This window comes from Talpa occidentalis, unplaced genomic scaffold, assembly GCF_014898055.3.
Source record: "Talpa occidentalis isolate TD23 unplaced genomic scaffold, MPIMG_talOcc4v2.1, whole genome shotgun sequence".
Classification (NCBI taxonomy): Eukaryota; Metazoa; Chordata; class Mammalia; order Eulipotyphla; family Talpidae; genus Talpa; species Talpa occidentalis.
Window position 1 is genome coordinate 105,963,645 of NW_026555331.1, and position 19,374 is coordinate 105,983,018.

A 19,374-nucleotide genomic window follows, 5' to 3' on the forward strand; every position below is an offset into this window, starting at 1 on the left:
AATGTTTGCTTTTCCCCTTTGATCTAACAATTTCTGTTCAAATTTCAATTTCTGTTGCTTCAGGATTGAAAGAACCGATTACCCTACTGGGAGTGTGAAATAGACTTAAAAAAAAATCTGCATGATATTTCCTCCCAGTGAAATTAATTTAGATTTAAATAGAGAGAAGGCGCACACCTTTTGCTGCAGTCTCTTCCTCTCTCACACCTGAATAGTTCCTTACTCTGAAAGGGCGCAGTCGGACTTGCTGCCAAGTCTTAAGTCTTTTGTGAGGATTCTTTGCAAGGCACAGTCAGAGAACCTCTTTCTCTTTGACACTCGGCTTTTGTGTGGGCCCGATGACATATTTGGAACGTCTCTATTTCTTAGAAGGCAAATGGATCCGCGGGGGTACGGTCCCTGACTGGGGTACTTAAATGCAGCTGGATTTGGCTAGGTGGCTAGCTTTGAGGGTGTTTTAGGAAACGCACCTTCTTGCAGGGCAGGGACCATCAGCTCCGGAGCAACAAAGGACAATTTGGAGGGGGTACAGAAAGAGCACTCCACGGACTCCCCTGGCATCCCAAGGCAGCTTCAGCTTAACACTGTGTCCTGAGTGACCCCACTTTGCCCTCTGGATCCCCCATCCGGGTTGTTTGGCGGGTTGGTAGCTTGGTGGAGCGCAGCCAGCTCCACTACCTGCCCCCCCCCCTCCACCCACAGTTGCCTTCAAACCCTTGGAGCAGTGCCGCGCACGGCAGCAGCGCTCACTCCGCGCCCCCCGGCGGCCTCCCCGGCACCTCGAGGTCCTGCTCCCGGGTCTAGTGTCCCCCCGCCCTGCAGTCCGAAGCCTCCCTCTCCAGTCGGGGTGGCAGGGAGCTGTCAAGCCAGCGGCAGCTGAACCAGCCCCGCAGCTCCCGCGTCTCCTCTCCTTCCTTTGTGTGCTCGCGAGCGGAGTTGGGGCGGAGGGAGAAGGGGGAGGTCGCTCTGTCTGTCTGTCTCCCGCCGCCTTTGCCCGGGCTGCTCGAAGTGCAGCCAGGGAGGCGGGAGCCCAGCGGAGGGTGCAGGGAGCTGGCGGACGGCTCCGGGCCGCGCGGGCGCCCTGGTCCCAACCACGCGCAGGGGCGCGCGGACCGCAGCTGGGGCTCGAGGGGCGCCACCATCAACGCGCCCCGGCCGCCCCTGGACCTCTTTTCGTCCTCACCTACCCCTAGACACCCGGAGAAAAGCGTGCAAAGACGCTGAGAGGGACGGAAACCACAAATAAATAGCGGCGGCGCAGCGCGTCATCTGGTGGAGCAGGAAGTGCAGGCAGAGTCCGGAGGCTGGTGCTTTCTGCGCGTCCCCAGGACTTTGCCATGGGCTGGGGGCCGCGGAGGCTGGGAGCCGTCAGGCGAGGGCAGCGGCTGCGGTGCCCGCACCGGGGCTGATTGAGCAGCGACGCGCCGAGCGCGCCGAGATGGCAGCGTCCAGCAACTCCAGCCTGTCGGGCTCCTCGGTGTCCTCTGGTGAGTTTCAGCCCCTCGGGTGCGGCTGCCGCGCCGGGGCTCCAGCCCCCTGCCCTCGCCCGGGACTCTGGGTTAGACTGAGCCTACCTGTGGCCATCCTGCCCGCGCTCTCGGAGTGAGGGCAGGTGTCCGGTGTGACTCCTGTTTGGTTTGCTAGAACCCTCGGTGCCCACAGTACCCCCGCGCCTGACATTTGACAGCGCAGAGGTGGGAGAGCGGTGGCGCCTCCGTGCTCGGACGCGGGTATTCTGGGGACTTGAGGAACAGCAGGCGAGAAGCGAAAAGAGCAAGGCAGGCTCACACTTTCTGGCGCAGCTGGGACCCGGGCTGGCGGGCCGGGGAAGGTTAGGGTGAGGCCGGACTCCTGGCCCCGCTTGTGGTGTGGCACCCGCTGCGCTGGATGCCCTCATCCAAAGCTGAGGGGAGCAAACCCTCGCCTCTGGTAGACTTGGTTTTCTTTGTTTGTTTCAGAAATTAGCTCCATGGAGACACACGCTTTGGGCATGGGTTTGAAATAGAAGTAATGAAGGGATTCAGTCTTTCTGGTTTGATTGAAGCAAGTTAAGGGACGGAAGGTCAAGACCAACCTCTGTGCTGACAATTTGCCTGTTACAAGTGTGTGTGTGTGTGTGTGTGTGTGTGAGAGAGAGAGAGAGAGAGAGAGAGAGAGAGAGAGAGAGAGAGATATTTCTGTGACCTCTCAGATTTTTTTTTAATAATACAAGCTCTGCAATTTTACTTTCCAGATTTACATTTTTTTTTCATATGCGGCTGAGCAAAGGGAGGGTTTCTTTCAGTTTTTATTTTGTGGTTGGTCAGAAACCTAATTGAAGAGAAAAAATTACTAATGAATCTGAAGGAGGGGAATCAATAGGAGCAGACCCACTGGTGTCTGTGTATGACAGGCTTCTAATCAGAATGATGCATTAGGTAGAATTTCTCTATTTCTGGTCATTGAAAACTTTATTGACAAACCCCCATAAGGGATAACCGATAAGACATTTACTTTAATAAACAGCATTTGGGGAGCAAGATGGTCTTGATGTCCTAATGGAAAAGTTCAATATAATAATACTGTGTTAATTTCTATTGTGTCTGTATTTTAAATTATATCCAAAAATTCAGCTCACAGTAGGAAACACCTTGTTGGAGGGCTTGGACAGCAACTCAGTCATAAAGGAACCATATCTATGGATGTGTCACTAATTAAATCATAAGTGCAAGGTGAATTTGACTAAGGTGCAATTGTGATGTGGCACAATGCAATCATGTGAAAACCATCTATTATCTCTTTTGGCAGGCTTAGTTCCAGGGAAATGGCACTTCCTTTCTAGATCACTGCTAAATAATCAAAAGCTCAGTGTCGTTAGGCATCAGATATAGTTCAAGTTTCTGGTAGTAGCAGCCAATCGGGCAGAACAGTCATATCTTATTAAGAGCAGCAACAAGTTGACCGCCTGTGGTTTTAATTCTGAGAACTCAGCAAATGCTATAGCTTATTTTTAGTACCCCCAAACCACTGCTGCTGCTTTTCAATTCATTTTGGTTGACTAACATTGAATTTAAAATACAGTGATGTTGGCTTACCATTAGCATATGGTTATCCCTTTCTGAAAGCTGCCCAGTAGAAAATGAACTGGGAAGGGGGAGGAAAGAGACGAGGAAGGGAAAGGAGGGAGGAAGAAGGCAATATTGTCACATGCTTTGCTAATGGCACAAATCATAGATGCAGTGGCCATCTGAATCTTCAGATCTTGATATAGCTTAAGAAATTTGATTGAAAACCTGATTCAGCCTTAGGAAGAATACAAGGGTTTGAAGCAGTGCAGTAGAAGCTTTACATGATGGTAATTGCTTTGCAGATAGGATAGTGATGCATATGATGGTTCTTTCCTGCCTTAGTTACCATTATTTTAAATCCTAATGAAAACTGGGAAACAGTATGAAATCTGAAATTCAAAAATGAGCATGGAGATAGTATTATTGGTGTGAATCAGCTCACCTATGAGCTTATATTGCCTGATTCACCAATTAATCAGGCACTTTGTCTTGAAAATACGAGAACCCATAGTTCTCTTTTTAAGCACACTTAACTGCCTTGTGGATCATGAATAATTCAGATGACACAAACAATTCACACCTGTGAGAGGTGTTGGGCAGGAAAGAATAGAGCCTGTTTGTGGTGGCAGCTGGGTTCTCCCAGGCAAAGGCCAGAGCCTGTGAAATTAGAGCACTCCATCAATCCATTAATCACCCTTTTCTAGGGCCTACTGTGTACCAAATAAATTACAAGACTCCGTTTTAAGGAGATTCAGTGAGGAAGATACTTTTAGGATTTCTTCTAGTTCTGAAGTCTTTGAGATCAGAGCCATCCTTGAGTTCTGACTCAATCACTTACCAGCTGTATAACTTGGAGTAAGTTACATAACTTCCCCAAGCCTCAGTTTCCTAGTCTGTAAATGAGGCTAATGCTAATAAAAGAACCTAACTCAGAAGAATGTTGTGGGATTGAATGAGATAATGTGTGCAGACATTTAGCACAGGGGTGGCACTTAGTAAGAGCTTGGTGTGAAAAACTTGCTCCTCTGAGGAATGAAAAAGAAGACACTCATTGGCGCAGACTGTAGGTGCAGAAATTATTCTAACACACTTAGGATCTGCCTCTTATTTTGTGGGCTAAATTTGATCCTGAGGGTTGAACTTCATTAAAAAGCATCTGTTGGGTTAAATGTCTTTTAGGTTTCAGGCCTAGTCCTAAGTTTTTGGACTAGAAAGATGAATCAAGAGTGTTTCTCTCACCCTCCAGCAGCAGAGATAGACAAGCAAATAGCCTTCTATATTCCAGTTTGAGAAAGTGAATTATGTAGAGTGCAGGGAAGAAAGTGACTACCTTAGTTTAAAGGAATGAGTGGAGGTCACCTGGACTGTTAGGCTTTTGGTCCTAAGTTGCACTGACTGCAGAGCTGCTAGATCATTCGCTCCTGCTGAGGAAGGAGGTTCCAGTTAGCACTGGGTTTGATGAAACAGCTCTGGAGTTTTGGGACATGTTTGGGCAATTGAGTACTATAAAAGGATAGTCATAGTGTCCAGCGTATGGAGAGGTGAATTCCCACCATATGGGGCAAACCTCTGTTTAAAGCTATGGCAGATATAGGTGTGGTTGTGTTTGCACAGAGTAAAGATCTGATCATTCACTGAGTATGAGACTCAAAGTTGTCTGATTTTCCTGAGAATATGTTCTCACTTGCTGTTGTCAAACCACATCACCCAAGAGTGTGATTTATTCTACGTTGCCAACTGAGACATAACAAATAAAATAATCAGGTTGAAATTAGTTTTAAATACATTTTCTGAGAACTCTTTAGAAATTTTCTTCTGGAATATTCAATTATGTGTAAAATAAATTGCTTTCCCCTTTTTTAACGCTAACAGCTGTAATTAAATTTCACAATCACCTAGATTGGAAGGAAAGTTTGATTACCTTTATTATTTTAAGTTGGAAAAAAATCCTGTCCTTAGGCTTTTACTCTAGCTGGGTACTTGATTATATTCTGAAATAAACAATGGTTGATTTGCAAAATAGTCTTCTTACTAATCATGAGTTATGTTTGCTTTTATAATTGAAGTAAAAACTTTTTGCATGTTAGTAATGTGATTTCCAAATGGATAATTTCATAGTGAAGAAAAAAATCAACTCATGAAAAATAATAAATAAAGAAGCTATGAGATGTTTCAGTAACTGAACAAGGTTTAAGAATCAAATATTAAAGGGACTCTCAGATAAGAAGATTTTCGAATATAAACACTGTACTATAGAAAAGATATTGGCATGGTTTTTTAAATTAAAATGCAAATAGAGAAAGGTAAAAATCAGTATTATTTTCAGAACCATCAAAATCTCAATTGGGAAAAGAACATTTGCGGATAGTTTGAAGGATTTGTTTCTCCAGATTGTATAACAGTAATGTGGTTGAGGTAAATAATGCAATTTTCTGCTGTCACAGTGGTGTTGATCCTAGAAATGATAAATAACAATTTTCATTACTCATTATTGGGAGGTCACAACCAGTGACATATACAAATCTTTTATATTTCTAGATGCAGGATGTAAAACTATTATAACAGTGCTGCCATGACTTAGATACATGTAATTAGAAGCTCCATGGATCTCATAATACAAAACAGGATACCTTGATTGAAATAAACATTCACAATGAGAAATCTTCTCTTGGACCTTTGGAGTCTTCAAAAGTACTCGATTATGTGTGAAAGAAAAAATTTCCCTTTTGTTTTAGTGATAACTGCTGGTAATTAGGTTTCTTAATACCTTGTCTAGCAGAAAGACTTGATTACACTGTTCTTTTAAAACACACACACACACATGTTATGGTTTCCAAAAAAATCATGAAGCTGAAATTAACCCCATAAGAGGAAATTATGCTCTCAGATGACTGTTGCTCCTTGTTATTTTTCTGGAGACCCTTCCACGCCATATTCTAACATTAGATTTTCACTGTCCATTTGTGGTAACCCAGATGAACCCCATAATAGAGAATCTGAACAGAAAGGCATAACAGTATGTTGCAGTGTTTGGCAAGGATGCACAAATGTGTGAACTTTTGCTAAAATGCCAGATCCCCCTACTCCCACTCCCCCATGAAGTGTTTTGAATGTACCCATTTTTGTTCATGTTTTGGGGGATACAAACACCAGGTACTTTCTGAGGCCACTCTGTGTGGGGTCTAACAGGACACTGTGTTCTCTGAGCTGGCCCCCGGGCCTTGGCCTGAATGTCAGGCCTGCTGAGGACCGTCTGCTGCTCAGCAGGGCCTTCTGATTTTGTACAATGGTGAAAATAAATGGACACTGGATTGAAAACCTCTATATGAGCATTGTCACATCATATGTTTTGGTAAAGAGTTTTCTACCAGATCAGGATTCCTGCTGAGATAGTTAGATGCAGAGAAAGAGATGGATCTAGTGATAGGCATATGATTAATAGCATTCATCTATCACCCACCAATCATTTATCTTCTATGAATGTATTCAAATCCCATGACATCTAAAATAGGTTATTTAATTTTCAAAAACAAACGGCTCTGTCTTTTCCTTTCTCTTTCCTTCTCTCATCATCCTCCTCCTTTCCTTTTGCTTTTCTTAGTGTTATTGTAATGGCCAGGTTTCTAGAGATATTTTTCATAAGCCTTGCATTTGGTCTACTTTACTGTCAGTACTTTCAAAAACCCTCTGAGTATCTTCCTGCTTCTCATTCATTTGCCTGGTGGGACAGGAAGCTGGCATTCTGTTTCTCATGTGACTTTTGTCCAGAGAGTCAAAATGGAGACCAGTGTCTCTGATGCAGGCTGGTTAGCATGGCAGAACCACTCACATGTGTCAAAGTTACTAACAAATATGACGGTTTACTTAAAGTCTTCTTCGATTAAAGAAAAAAAGGTAAACTTTTGACTTTTGTGACAACATGGATGGACCTGGAGGGGATTATGTTAAGCAAAGTACATCAAACAAGAAAGACAAATACCAGGTAATTTTACTCACATGTGGAGTAGGGAGAAAAAGAGCAAAGGGGCAGATAGAACCAAACCAATAACAAACCCTGGAGTCTGACTGTTTACAAAAGGGGGAGTCGGTGAACAAAGTGGGGAGGGGGCACAAAGCACTATGGTGGGGGACTATCTGTGCCTTGGGTGGTGGGTATCGTTGGCTAACATACATCTGAAGAGGTATCCTGTACCTCTAAAACTTATACAATGTAATAAACCAATGTAACCTCAGTGAAGGAAATGAATGAATGAGTGAATGCATAAATACATAAAGCAAGCAAACAAGCAAGCCTGGTAGCTAAAGCAAAACCCAGTTAGGATGTGCTAGGCCCCCAAAGTCTGCTCTGCCCAGGACCTCTGTGGCTGTCCACTGGGGTCTGAAACTGAAGACTTGGCACTACCAAGTGGTGAATAAGACTTTTTAGCTATGCTCCCTGGCACAGCCAGGTAGCTGCTTGTACAAATAACCTGTCTTTTTCCCTGTTATAATTAATCGAACACCCTTGTGAGGGCTAATCTTTGAACATAGTCTTTACAGTGTGGTCTAATTACAGCATTCCCTTGCTTCAACAGTTTGGTCTGTCAAAATCACCCAACCCTAACCCATTCACAATATAACCTCAGCAGTATAAAATGTTATTTTAAATCATCCAGTGTGTAAGAGCTCATAGACATAACCTTACAAATGCATTTAGGTAATAGCCCAATTTAAATGTCATAATAACTTCAGGTTAAAAATTACATTGATTAGATTCTGAAGTTGAGATATCTCCTACACGTTGTGCAAACTGCTGATCACCCTTGGCCGTGGTGGGCCTCCCGGGGAAAACACTTTTCCAAGAAGAGATCTGGACATCATTTCCTTACGGAACCAACTAGTTCTGGAGAAACAGTCTGCTTCTTTGAGTGTAGAAATCCTGCACTGGTAACATATCTTTATCAGAGGCAGTGGGAAGAGCCCTAAACTTGGAATCAGATCTAGATACTTAAACCTTTAACCAGAGCATTTAAACCCTTAAGCAAGTCCTTAAACTCTTAGTCAGAACACTTCAGCCATTAACCAAGACTCTTAAACCTTTAAGCGGGGCCATTGAATACTTAACCAAGGCTTCCAGACCTTTAAGGCAGGCAGTTAAACCATATACCTAGCCAGGTTCTGCAACTGGCTTGTATATGGCACTCTGTAAAATTTGTCTCTCTGAGCCTTAAATACTTTGCTGCAGACTGAGGATGTGACAGCTTGTTTCCTGGAGTTGATGCGAGCATTGGCAGCAGTGAGTGAAGCATTGCCTCCCATTGAGGCCATCATGTCTGCTCCTTGGATGCCAATTCCCTCCCTTCTTTCCCTCTTTTCCTTAATGTTTCTGTGCCTTGGTCCTCTTGGCTATAAACCAGAGATAGTGCTACCTGATGAGTTTATCCCACAGGGTTGTCATTCCTAAAGTACACTTTGGGAAAATGCTTAGCCAACTGTAAAAGCAAGTAACAATAGTGAGAGGCTGCTACTTGCCATTCTGTTTACTTAATCGCATGCAATTCTCACAATATTTCTCCAAGGGAGACATATCCCATTTTGCAAACCAATAAGTAAATCCAGAGAGGGCTCAGGACTAGGATTTGAGGGGCTAAGATTGGAGCAGAGTCTTCCTAATTTAAAAGGTAATGCTTTTCCACTTGAGGCACAGGGGGGTTCTGTTTTTACCTCTGCTGAAAAAGTTTCTGACATCAAAATTTAAACTGACATGTATGTTCATTATTAATAGAGAAAATACAGTAACTTTTTCTTGCCATTGTTATGAACTGGGAGGTGTCATAAGGTCATCACTCTGTAGAGAGAACACTTTTTGGGTGTCTGTATTTAAAACTAGTCTTATAAGGTGAAGAAAACATAGGTGTTCATTGTATTATTCTTACAACTTTTCTGAAGGTTTGAAAATGTCCTAAATGAAAGAAAAAATAAACGAGGAAAAAATAGTACTACCTTGCATTCAGTTGATTTTCTTTACTGGAGTTTAGATAACATCCCATTTTTGTCTGAATATGTTAAGTCTTGTTACCACCTGACAAAACTCCCAGATTCTGAATCCTCAGGTGGCAGAATATATATTTATTAGCTTATAGCTTAATTGAAAAAGTAAAGAAACTGAAATTAGAGGAGTTTGGGTGGACCACACACAGTTTCTACCTGAGACTTTTTTTTTTCTCCCAAGCTGGATCAAGTTTACATTTTATTGTAGGTTTAGAGGGAGGAGGGAAGTTGGAGGTTATTTGGCAGATTCTAACAATGTAGAAGGAAGGGTCCAAGGAACCGTGAGAACTGCCCAAAGCCACTGAGCTAGATGGTGGAATGGAGCCCAGACTGCTACCCAGGACCCAAGCTTCCAGAACATTAGCACTCATTCTTCCTTCCTGGCTCATCCTAAAGAGTAGCATTGTCCTTAGAGAATTTCTTGCAGACGTGTTTCTTCTGTCTGGCTTTATAGAGTTTGTTCTATTTAATTATTAAATATTTTTTAAAAAGAAGTCATAAAATGCTTTGTATTTTAAATGGACTTTAGATCTCAAGGCCGTTGTGCCAATAGACCAGGGTTTGCTTTAACTATATAGCTGTTTGAATTATATATAGCTGTGTGTGGTGACTATGAGCCATATATAGCTATTTCAATTTAAATAAAAATAATCAGTTCCTCAGTTGCACTAGGCACATTTCACGGGTAGCCAGCAGTTACCCTGTTACCAATGTGAAAATGGAACATTTCTATCACTCTGTGGAAGATTCTATTAGGCAGCACTGCAGCACTGGCATACTGGGTCAGTACTTCTAACACAGAAATCTTAGTAATATAAAATTGATAAGCTAAGGTTAGAAAACTTGATAGAATGCGCTCCCATTCTTAAGTTTACTCCTTGTGCTGCTTAGGTTATATTCACTATTTTGTAAGTTGTATTTTTATAAGTATTTTTTTTTGAAATGTTGAGAGAAATGTGGCATGGTAGCTAGAAGATGATAGTGGGGAGAGTAAAATATTTGTAAACTCCTCTTGTACTGAGGATTGATTCAAATATTTTTTAAAAAATAGTCTTTAGTTCCCCTAATGGCAATTCCGTTTCTTTTTAAAAGAAACCCACAGGGAATTGTAATCTCACTCTCAAAGAGGAAAAAAGCACCATGTCCAGAAGAAGTCTGAATGTTGTCATTGTATCTCTTTCAAAACATCATAAAGAAAATGGGAAAACTGTGGCTCTATGGGCCCAGGTTGCCAATAGCATATCCCAGTGATGCTCTTCAAAAGGCATTTTTCCACCAACTTGGACCTCAGCAAACCCTTTGTCTGGAATTATTTTGCACTTACAAGGCAAAGCAAATACACTGGTTTTTAGAAAATAAAGCTAACTTTTGGAATTTTCTGCATGTTCAATTGGGGGGCAGGACGGGCTTACAGAGAAGATGCAGGAACAAGAAATTCTGTTAATCACCTTCAAGAGCAATAAAAAAGTGGAAAGGTGGAAGGTACCTTCTAACTATCAAGCAAGATAGTTTCTTTGTCAAAAAAGAGGTAGACATGGAAACCACAGGACGTGGAAACCACATTAGCCAGAGGACTGGCCTTCGTGACTTGCTCCTTACGGGCATAACTCAGACCATAAAATTAGGGCATTATGAATCACAGGGATCACCTTATGCAATTATTTTCTCTTTGGAAGCTTGTTGCCTGGATTTCATCACACCCCATCATTGACCTCTGTACCCTCAGTTCTGGTGGAGCCCTATCTTTCTTGAGGAAAAGAAACTTAGCACTTCCTCATTATTTCATACAATGTCACAGCAAAACTGTAAAGTGCTTTTTCTTAAATCATTTCACTTCCTAGAAATAAACCCGAGAGATCAGTGTTTATAACAAGTAAAGAAGAAGCAGAGAGCATAGTTTTGGGGTAAATTTTCTGCATCATCTACTAGAATAAGGAAGCTGCAACACAGACCTGTAAGGGCCTGGTTTCAAGACCTAGACCTGCACCGCCTGTGAAGGTAGCCACGTGGGACACAGGGCCCTTGAAGTGGGACTAGTCTGAATTGTGATGTGTTGCAAGTGTAAAGGACATGCCAGAGTGTGAAATCTTGGTATAAAACAAAAAGGATGCAGAATATCTCATTAATAACTTTATATGTTGATCGCATATGGAAATGATAATATTTTGGGGATATTAGGTTAAAGAAAAATGTAAATTAATTTCATCTGTTTATTTAATTAATTCCACCAGTTTAATTGCGCTACTAGGATATTTTAAATGACACACGGGGCTCACATTGTATTTTTGTTGGGCAGCACCTTTAAGAATGACTCCCCTGAGCCTATTCTAGATTTTATCACAGAACAAAACCTACTGATTCACTGATCAGCGTCTCCCCCAGCGGTGGCCTTTGCCACCGCTGTACCAAGTACCACTTACCCTCCCTGTACCAAGACCTAGTTCGGCCTTGATTCTCAAGTCGCTGTTTCGTTTTAGTCCCAGACATTGTGAGCTGCCCTTCATTTTTCTGGGTCTGGGCAGTGATTTTGAAATGAAATACTACAGAGAGGGACAGGTTGAGACTTTCATCAGACTCCTGTTTATACAGGTTGTGTGCTTTGTTTTTGTTTTTTTACTTACTTCACTATAATTTTAGACTTTACGTATCTGCTTGTTAGATTTATGTCCACCGCTCCTCCCAAGGAAGGCAATGCTATGAAGTTGGAAAGAGAAACTGGAAGAAGGTATATACTTTGTATCTGACCAGTGTGGAAAATTCCCATTTGATAGTCTTGTACTGAGATTTATTGCCATGAATATGCATATGTGTATACAAACATATGTAAATGCTTGTTGTATGTCTTTATGCAGGTGTTATGTATATGGACGTGCCTGTGTGTATTTGTGTATCTCTGTATACACAGAAAGAAGTGGATTAGGCTTCAGACAAAAGTTATTTCCAACCAAATATATAATAATACAAGTTAATATCAAGGGAAATGAAAAGTCAAGCTTAGCATTACTTTTAGTAATGAAAGAATTCTCTTGGGATTATGCTAATGATATGTAGATATTAATACACATAATTTGGCTGCCTAATATTGATTTAAGTTGCTCATTCATATTCACTTTATTGTAGAAAAGTTAGCCATTTTGTTTTACAGTGTTTTCCCCCTGCAGACAGTGAGACCATTAACCATGTTTATTGGGTAAATAATACTATTTTGCTGACTTTCATATGCAAAGAGAATGTTATTATGTCTCCTTCAGGAAGTGCCCTATGAGTCCTTAGTTTCTGATTGGGGCCTGGTTAGTTCCAGCCAGATGTCCTCTCTGTTATCTCCCTGGTGATCAGTGTCCAGGGTTGAATGTACTCTCAGGGACCAGGACACAGAAGTTCTTCTTCTATGTTATGTTGATTTTCCAATGGTTGAACTCTGTGAGCTGGGCTTGGTTTAAGCAGCCAAACTAACCCACATGCCTTTCCCCCGCCACCCCAAATATGAATTCTTTCTTACAGAGTAAAACAAGGGCTTTGTAAACTCTCTTGAAATAGTACCAGATTAAGATGAGGAACATAACCACAGCAAATCCTATGCAATTGCAAAAAGAAGACATGATTTGGCATTTGACATTGTAATTTGTCATATGAACACAATAATTGCTAGTACTTATTTGGCTCTAGATTCTAACCCCAGTAAGTAAGGGAGATTCTATAGAAATGTACAGCAGTCTTTCAGAGAAGAGATTTCCCTGAAGATATCTTATTTTTCATAAATAGCTGAGTATAAATCTGTCATTCAGGAGTTCATGTGACATGTTTCTGAGTCAACATGTAGATTCAGCTTTTGCTCCCTCTTACAGTAACACATTTCATCCATTTTCTGCCCTTAGAGTCAATTTATTTCTTTTTATTGCCATGTGTTTTGATCTCTTTGAAACTTCTTATATCCATTTTTGGGTTTTGAAAAGGTGGATCATCAACAGTAGTGTTAGGTGACAAGTGCTGGGAAATTAGAGATTTGACCTAAAATCTACCACCAACACCTACGTGTAATGTAGAGTCTCTGAATTTCCATTCCTTTGACTCTAAATTGGGCTAGTAATACTTTTAAGAATCATAAAAGGATTATGCCGGTGAAAGAAACCTGAAAATCTGAATATCTGTGAATAAAACATAAAATTCTCTGGTCCCATTCTAATATAGATGCTCTTCTGGGTGAGAAGTGACCACTCAGAGTTTATGAAGTCCTAAGATAACTGGGAAAATCTCCCCAATATATAGTACCTTGTTCTTTCTCAACAGCCTTTAAAACATTCAATTATAGTCCCACCTGTTTAGAATTTCTCTGCTTAGTGTGAGAGTGTGTCCCACATTTGTATCAACATTTTTATTTATTTTTTAAAAGATTTATTTATTTATGCATACAAGAACTGGGGTACAGGCCAGAGGCATGGGCGGTGGGAATATTCACCAGAGACAGAGTAGGGAGCAGAACAGGCAGACTGACTGAAGTACACTGCTGAGGGGAGCAGCGGGCAAGTCAGGAGAGGTCTGCTGCGCCATGTGGGTAGCTCTCTGGCCAGCCAGGGATGGAACTTATGCTGCAGTGGCTGCAGACAGCTTCATACGTTGCATCTTAACCCCTTGTGCCACCACAGAGGCCCTGTATCAGCATTTTAAATTAGCCCAGACAAATCTCTTATCCAAAGGGACACCACTGTTTCTACTTTCTGATATAAAGGACTGGTTATTTCATAAATTAAACTTGATGTATATTCAATATGTGTGGTCATTTGTTAGACATGCAAGTTATAAAGCACAGTGATACATAACCCTGGAAGGAAAAGCCACCACCCCACCTAGGGGCCGGCCCTCCCCTTCTATCTTCCTGGTGTTCTCCTCCCTTCTCCCCCCTCTGACTCATCTTCATTCATTCCCTTCCTAGAAAAAGAAAACACTTTGAATTTCCTGCTTATTATACCCTTGGATTTCCTTCTTTCCTTAAATAATTTTATCACATATCACTAAAATACATGCTCTACCAGGGAAGCTACTTTGTCTATTTTGTCAGTCTCCAGTGGTTAAAATAGTGTTGGCATGCGGTGGGCACTCAATAACTAGTCTTATTTTTATTTTTTTAAAGAGGCATGTATTTTTATTTATTTATGATTTATTTATTTGTTAGTTTGTTTTGTTTATACATGCACTGGGTACAGTCAGAAGCACGGGAGGGTGAGAGAATTCACCAGAGCCAGAGCGGGGAGCAGAGCAGGCAGAAGGACCGAAGGACACTGCTGAGGGGAGCAGCGGGCGGCAGGAGAGGTCTGCGCGCCATGTGGGACCCTCCTCCGGTGGCTGGGGAGCAGCCGGGGATCGAACCGGCACCACAGAGGCTGCGGGCAGCTTCACAACCCAGCGCTCAACCGCTGCGCCACCGGGGAGGCCCTCAATAACTAGTGTTAAAGGAATGACTGTGTCTGTGTCCTAGGAACACTATCATAGGAATGCTGCTGAACCGCGTCCCCCCTCCCCCACCCCGCTTTATCACATGTATGTAAATCAGTTCTATAAGGACCCCACGTCTGGTTCATATTACCACATAGTTTTTAGAAAATGAGCTTTTAAAAACTCATCCTGTAGATTATTTGCACTTAGTTGTAATGGGAAACTGAACAAAAGCATGCTTGCAGTTCACAAACACTTTTTGATATGAATTGTGAACATTCAGGGAACATAAATAGTCAAGCTAAAGTTCAAGATGAAAAAGTAGAGAGAAATCTTTAAAAAATGATATAATAACAGGCCTCCCCTGGTGGTGCAGCGGTTGAGCGCTGGGCTGCGAAGCTGCCTGCAGCCTCTGCAGCACTGGTTTGATCCCTGGCCACCAGCGATGGTCCCACATGGCACACAGACCTCTCCTGCCACGCCCGCTGCTCCTCTCAGCAGTGTATTTCGTTGGTCTGCCTGTTCTGTTCCCTGCTCTGGCTCTGGTGAATTCTCTCACCCTCCTGCGCTTCTGACTGTACCCAGTGCTTGTATAAATAAATCTTAAAAAAAAAAAATGATATAATAGCCATGCTACATTAGGGATGAAACTCGAAAACATTATGCTGAGACAGATGTCAGTTATAAAAGATCCTGTATTGTCTGATTCCACTTACATGAAATGTCCAAAAGAGGTAGATCATAGAGACAGAAAGCAGACTAGTTGATTTCTAGGCTGGGAAGTTTGGGGGGCACATGGAAGTGACTGCTAAGGGGTATGGATTTCTTCTTGGAGTGAAAAAATGACTGTAAAATTGATTGTGGTAATGGGTGTACATATCTATGAATGTACTAAAAGTCATTAAGTTGTACATTTTTAAACTAGTGAACTGGAGGATATGTGAATTATTTTGCAAACAAACTGTTATTTACAAGAGGTACAAAAAAAGGAGAGAACTATAGAGTAGGGATGAAATTTGTGAAGATGGAAGAAAACACCAAAAAACTTCAAACCGTAGATCACGTTCGTTGTGGACAGGATGGTTACAATCAGAGAGGAGACACTCCCTCCATATTCATTGGTATCTTGGTCCACACATGAGGGTGCCCCTCTTCTTCCCCTTTTTATTTCCACCTTCATCTTTTTTTTAAAGATTGATTGATTTATGCATACAAGAGCTGGGGTACAGGCCAGAGGCACAGGGGTTGAGAGGATTCACCAGAGACAGAGTGGGGAACAGAGCAGGCGGATTGACTGAAATACACTGCTGAGGGGAGCAGCGGGCAAGACAAGAGAGGTCTGCTGCGCCATGTGGGTTGCTCCCTGGCTACCTGGGGATCAAATTCGTGCTGTAGAGGCTGCAGACAGCTTCATAGGTTGCGTCTTGATCCCTTTGTGCCAGCAGGGAGGCCCCATCTTCATCTTTTTTCTGTTGCTAGCCTCCAACCTCTTCAGAAGGTTCCATAGAAATCTATGTGACTGGCAAGCAGGGTTGGCTCAGCCTGCACTAATGAATGCCTCCATCCCCAGTGCCCCTAAAGGCCGCATCGTTCTTCCTCTGGCTGAATGAGGGACAGCAGCAGGTCTCCTCCCTGATGCTGGACAAAGCAATTAATGCATTTCTCCCAACCAGTTAATTAGATTTTTATGCAGCTTTTCAAGCCCTAGGCATAACTCTTATCCCCTCAAAGTGGAATGTGAGTCATCCTGGAGCCACGTTTCCCTCTGTGTACCCAGGCTGCTCAGTGTTGTTCTTACAGTGGTGCCTTTGCTGCCTGGCCTCCGTGTGCCCCACTAGATGGATGCGCGTGCAGGTGTTTCCCAGGTATCATCTGTTGCTTTCTTTGTTGCTTCTAATCAAAGTGCGCAGCCCCGACAGTCTTTGATCTCATCAGATCACAGTATTGTACTGTAAATACTTCTCTAAAGAAAGACTAAAATATTACACAGGTGCAGCTGTCTCCAGTGTTCTGATAGTGGTTCCTTTTACCTACAAGAAGTGAAAAAAAAAATGCATTTGGCCAGTTCAGATCTAAAAATAGGCTTATTACAGATATGTCACTTGTTAGAACCACCTTTTGTTCACTATGCTGAGTCAAATCAATAGACTTTTTAAAAATACCTGCTGGGTGTGAATGCAGGGTTTTGCAGAAGTCTTCCTCTCTGGCCAAGTTTACAGACTCCCTAAGAAGAAAGACTTTTCTGTTGCTTCGAGGAAGATCTGACTCTCACGTGGAATTTGTGAAAGGAGGTAAACTGTGGTTTCTCTGGGGAACAGAGTCCCAGGGTGTTCATTTTCTAGGCAGGCTTCAATCTTCAATGACCTGCGTGAGTTTATAAGTGACTGGCTGGTTCCCTTTCAAACTGTTCATGGCTTCCCCTCATCCTTCCTTCCATGAGATAGGCACCTACACAAAATGTGAATACATACTCATTCATGTAAGTCTGAGGGTAAAGCAAATATTGCAATGTCTTCCTTGGTTCTTTCCTGGAGATTTCATTCTGAGTATTTTCCTGGCACCCAGAACAGGAAGTGGAATTGGGCTACAGTGAGTTTGTTGTTCTGTGTTCTCCCTCGGGAGAAATCTGGCTATTCCAGGTCCCCTACAATGACAGCACCTGTGGCCAAGGTACTGTGCCTTGTGCTGGTCTCTGAGGCTGCCCTGAGACTCGAGGTGCAAATTTTATACCTCAGTCCTCCTACTTTCTAATGTCACAGGCCGAGCTTTCCCTAACAAAAGATGCACTGTCCCTGGGACCTGCTGTTCATGTTGACACCAATATACATGGCACATCTACACCTCTTTATATGCTGAACAGAACATTCCAGGGTGCAATTATTGTATGGGTTAGGTTGCTTCTGTGCAAATACAGAAGATCCTCAAGAGAAGTGTGAGACTCTGTGGCTCCATACACTGGCTTCTGGCTCTGTCTGCTTCTCTGCAGTTCCTTTAGCTCTACCTTCTTTGCAGGCGGACTTTGTCCTCAGCCTCGCTCTTCTTTAGGTGTCAAGATAACAACAGCTGTCCTTGGCATCATGTTTAGAAGGAAAAAAGGGATAATCGCTCCCTACAGTCTTTGTGGAAAGTGAGAAAAACTTTCTCAGAAGCACCCACACAACAAGACTTCCTGTCTTCATTGGCCAAAGTTTTTTCACATGCTTACATGCTCACCAATTGATGGTGAGGAGAACTGAGTTCTCAGAATGCACTTAGTCCAGTCATGGCCCCTGTCTTGGAATGCTGAGGGATTATCTTCTCCTGAAGAGATGAGGACACTTGAGCAGAACAGCATTCTGTTAAGGAGGAGGAAGACAGAACCAAAGTTGCCTGACTGTTATGACATGAATGTCTTCAGCCCTGGAAATCTCTAAGGCTACATCAGAAATACTGAGAGGTCTAAGAAACATAGTATTTCCCAGTCGAGGGACTACTTATTACAATCTGGTTGGGACCCAAACAATTATTATCTAGTTATTCTGAAATGTTATTGACTCCCTCACAAAATGTTTCTGCTTCCTTACCATATTAAGGTGACCAACAGCTTTTACATGTGAGTTGTTTTCACTTGTTAGTGCTTAATGGTTTGAAGATCTTTGTTTTATGGTTATGGAAAAATATAAAGCTATTCATTCAAAAAATGGATATAACCTTTAGCTCCTATAAAAAGTAGAACTGAGAGGGGTAAAAGTTTTGATTCTTGACTGATTTTAACATCACTGAGCCTAGTGTGGCCTGGAACTGTTTTATTAGAAATTCAAGGAATAAGGATGATTCAACTAGAATTGTTTTACTAGAAATTCAGGGAATAATAGTAGATGATTCAACCACTTCTGGTTGCTATGGCAAAGAATTTTTAAGCTTTGATTTATGAGTAATAATGATCATTAGCAGCTCTTTGTTTTTAAAACAGAAAGCCCTGAAAATTGTCAAGGCTTGAGTGGAACAGATGATTGGCACCTAATTGAAGAAAGACTCTCAGGTTATTTCCAAAGCAAAGAGAACAGGCAGAGGCTTTTGGAGCACATGCTCTGCTTTTTGTTTATGGGAGGCCAGAGTGTGTAAAGACACAGGAGTCATGTGACCCAGGTCCATCCAGGTCTATCTCAGCATTTGCTTTTTTTAATGCTCTGGAGCTAATCAGCAGGCCATTCTGAAACTTTGAATGCTCATCTGTAGAATGATTAGGTCAGACTAGATCATCTCTGAAGGTCTTGAAAATTTTATGATTTTCTGCCTCTCTATTTCCTTTTTTCCAATTTATGGTTCCTGGATGGTACCCCCTAAGGAAACAACCCTCTCTTCCCCACACACATACTTCATATAGCAATTACCAATGGTGCCATTTGCTCCAGGTAACCAGTGTCAAAGACATGAAGAACTATTGGATACCTATAGCTGGGCCCACTTTTCAGTCCTTACTCTGAGCCCAGAGAGATCCAAAGTATGCTCCAGGCAGTATTATGCCAGCCTGTTGGAATGTGACTTAACTAAGAAATATATTTCATATCACAACCCAACACACACACACATATACACACCCGTGCAGGCACACACATAATTCATTCAACGTGTATTCATTGAGTGTTTATAGTGTTCTGAGGGTTAGAGATATGACTGTAGTAAACAAGACAGAAATTCTGGATCTCATTGAGTTTCTACATACAGAGAAATAGAAACAAATGTAACAAGATGTAACATATATACACTTAGATAATGTGTGTATACATTATGTGTATGCACATCATTGTATATAATTATAATATATATCATTTATATAGAATATTAGAAGGTAATGCTGAAAGTAGGGATGGAGTCTGAATATGAA

At 42.1% G+C, this 19,374-nt stretch overlaps 1 protein-coding gene across 2 annotated transcripts in view; it reads left to right on the forward strand.

Moving 5' to 3' along the window:
- The first annotated feature begins 1,102 nt into the window (after positions 1 to 1,102).
- The window catches only part of CHN2 (chimerin 2), a 251,210-nt gene continuing 232,938 nt past the window's right edge, over positions 1,103 to 19,374 (forward strand). Inside the window, exon 1 of one of the 2 annotated variants that reach the window (XM_054692443.1) lies at positions 1,103 to 1,487. In XM_054692443.1, coding sequence (XP_054548418.1) covers positions 1,439 to 1,487 — 49 coding nt within the window. In that variant the 5' untranslated portion in view covers positions 1,103 to 1,438. The remainder of the gene's footprint in view (positions 1,488 to 19,374) is intronic. The other variant, XM_037509741.2, reaches the window with a different exon arrangement.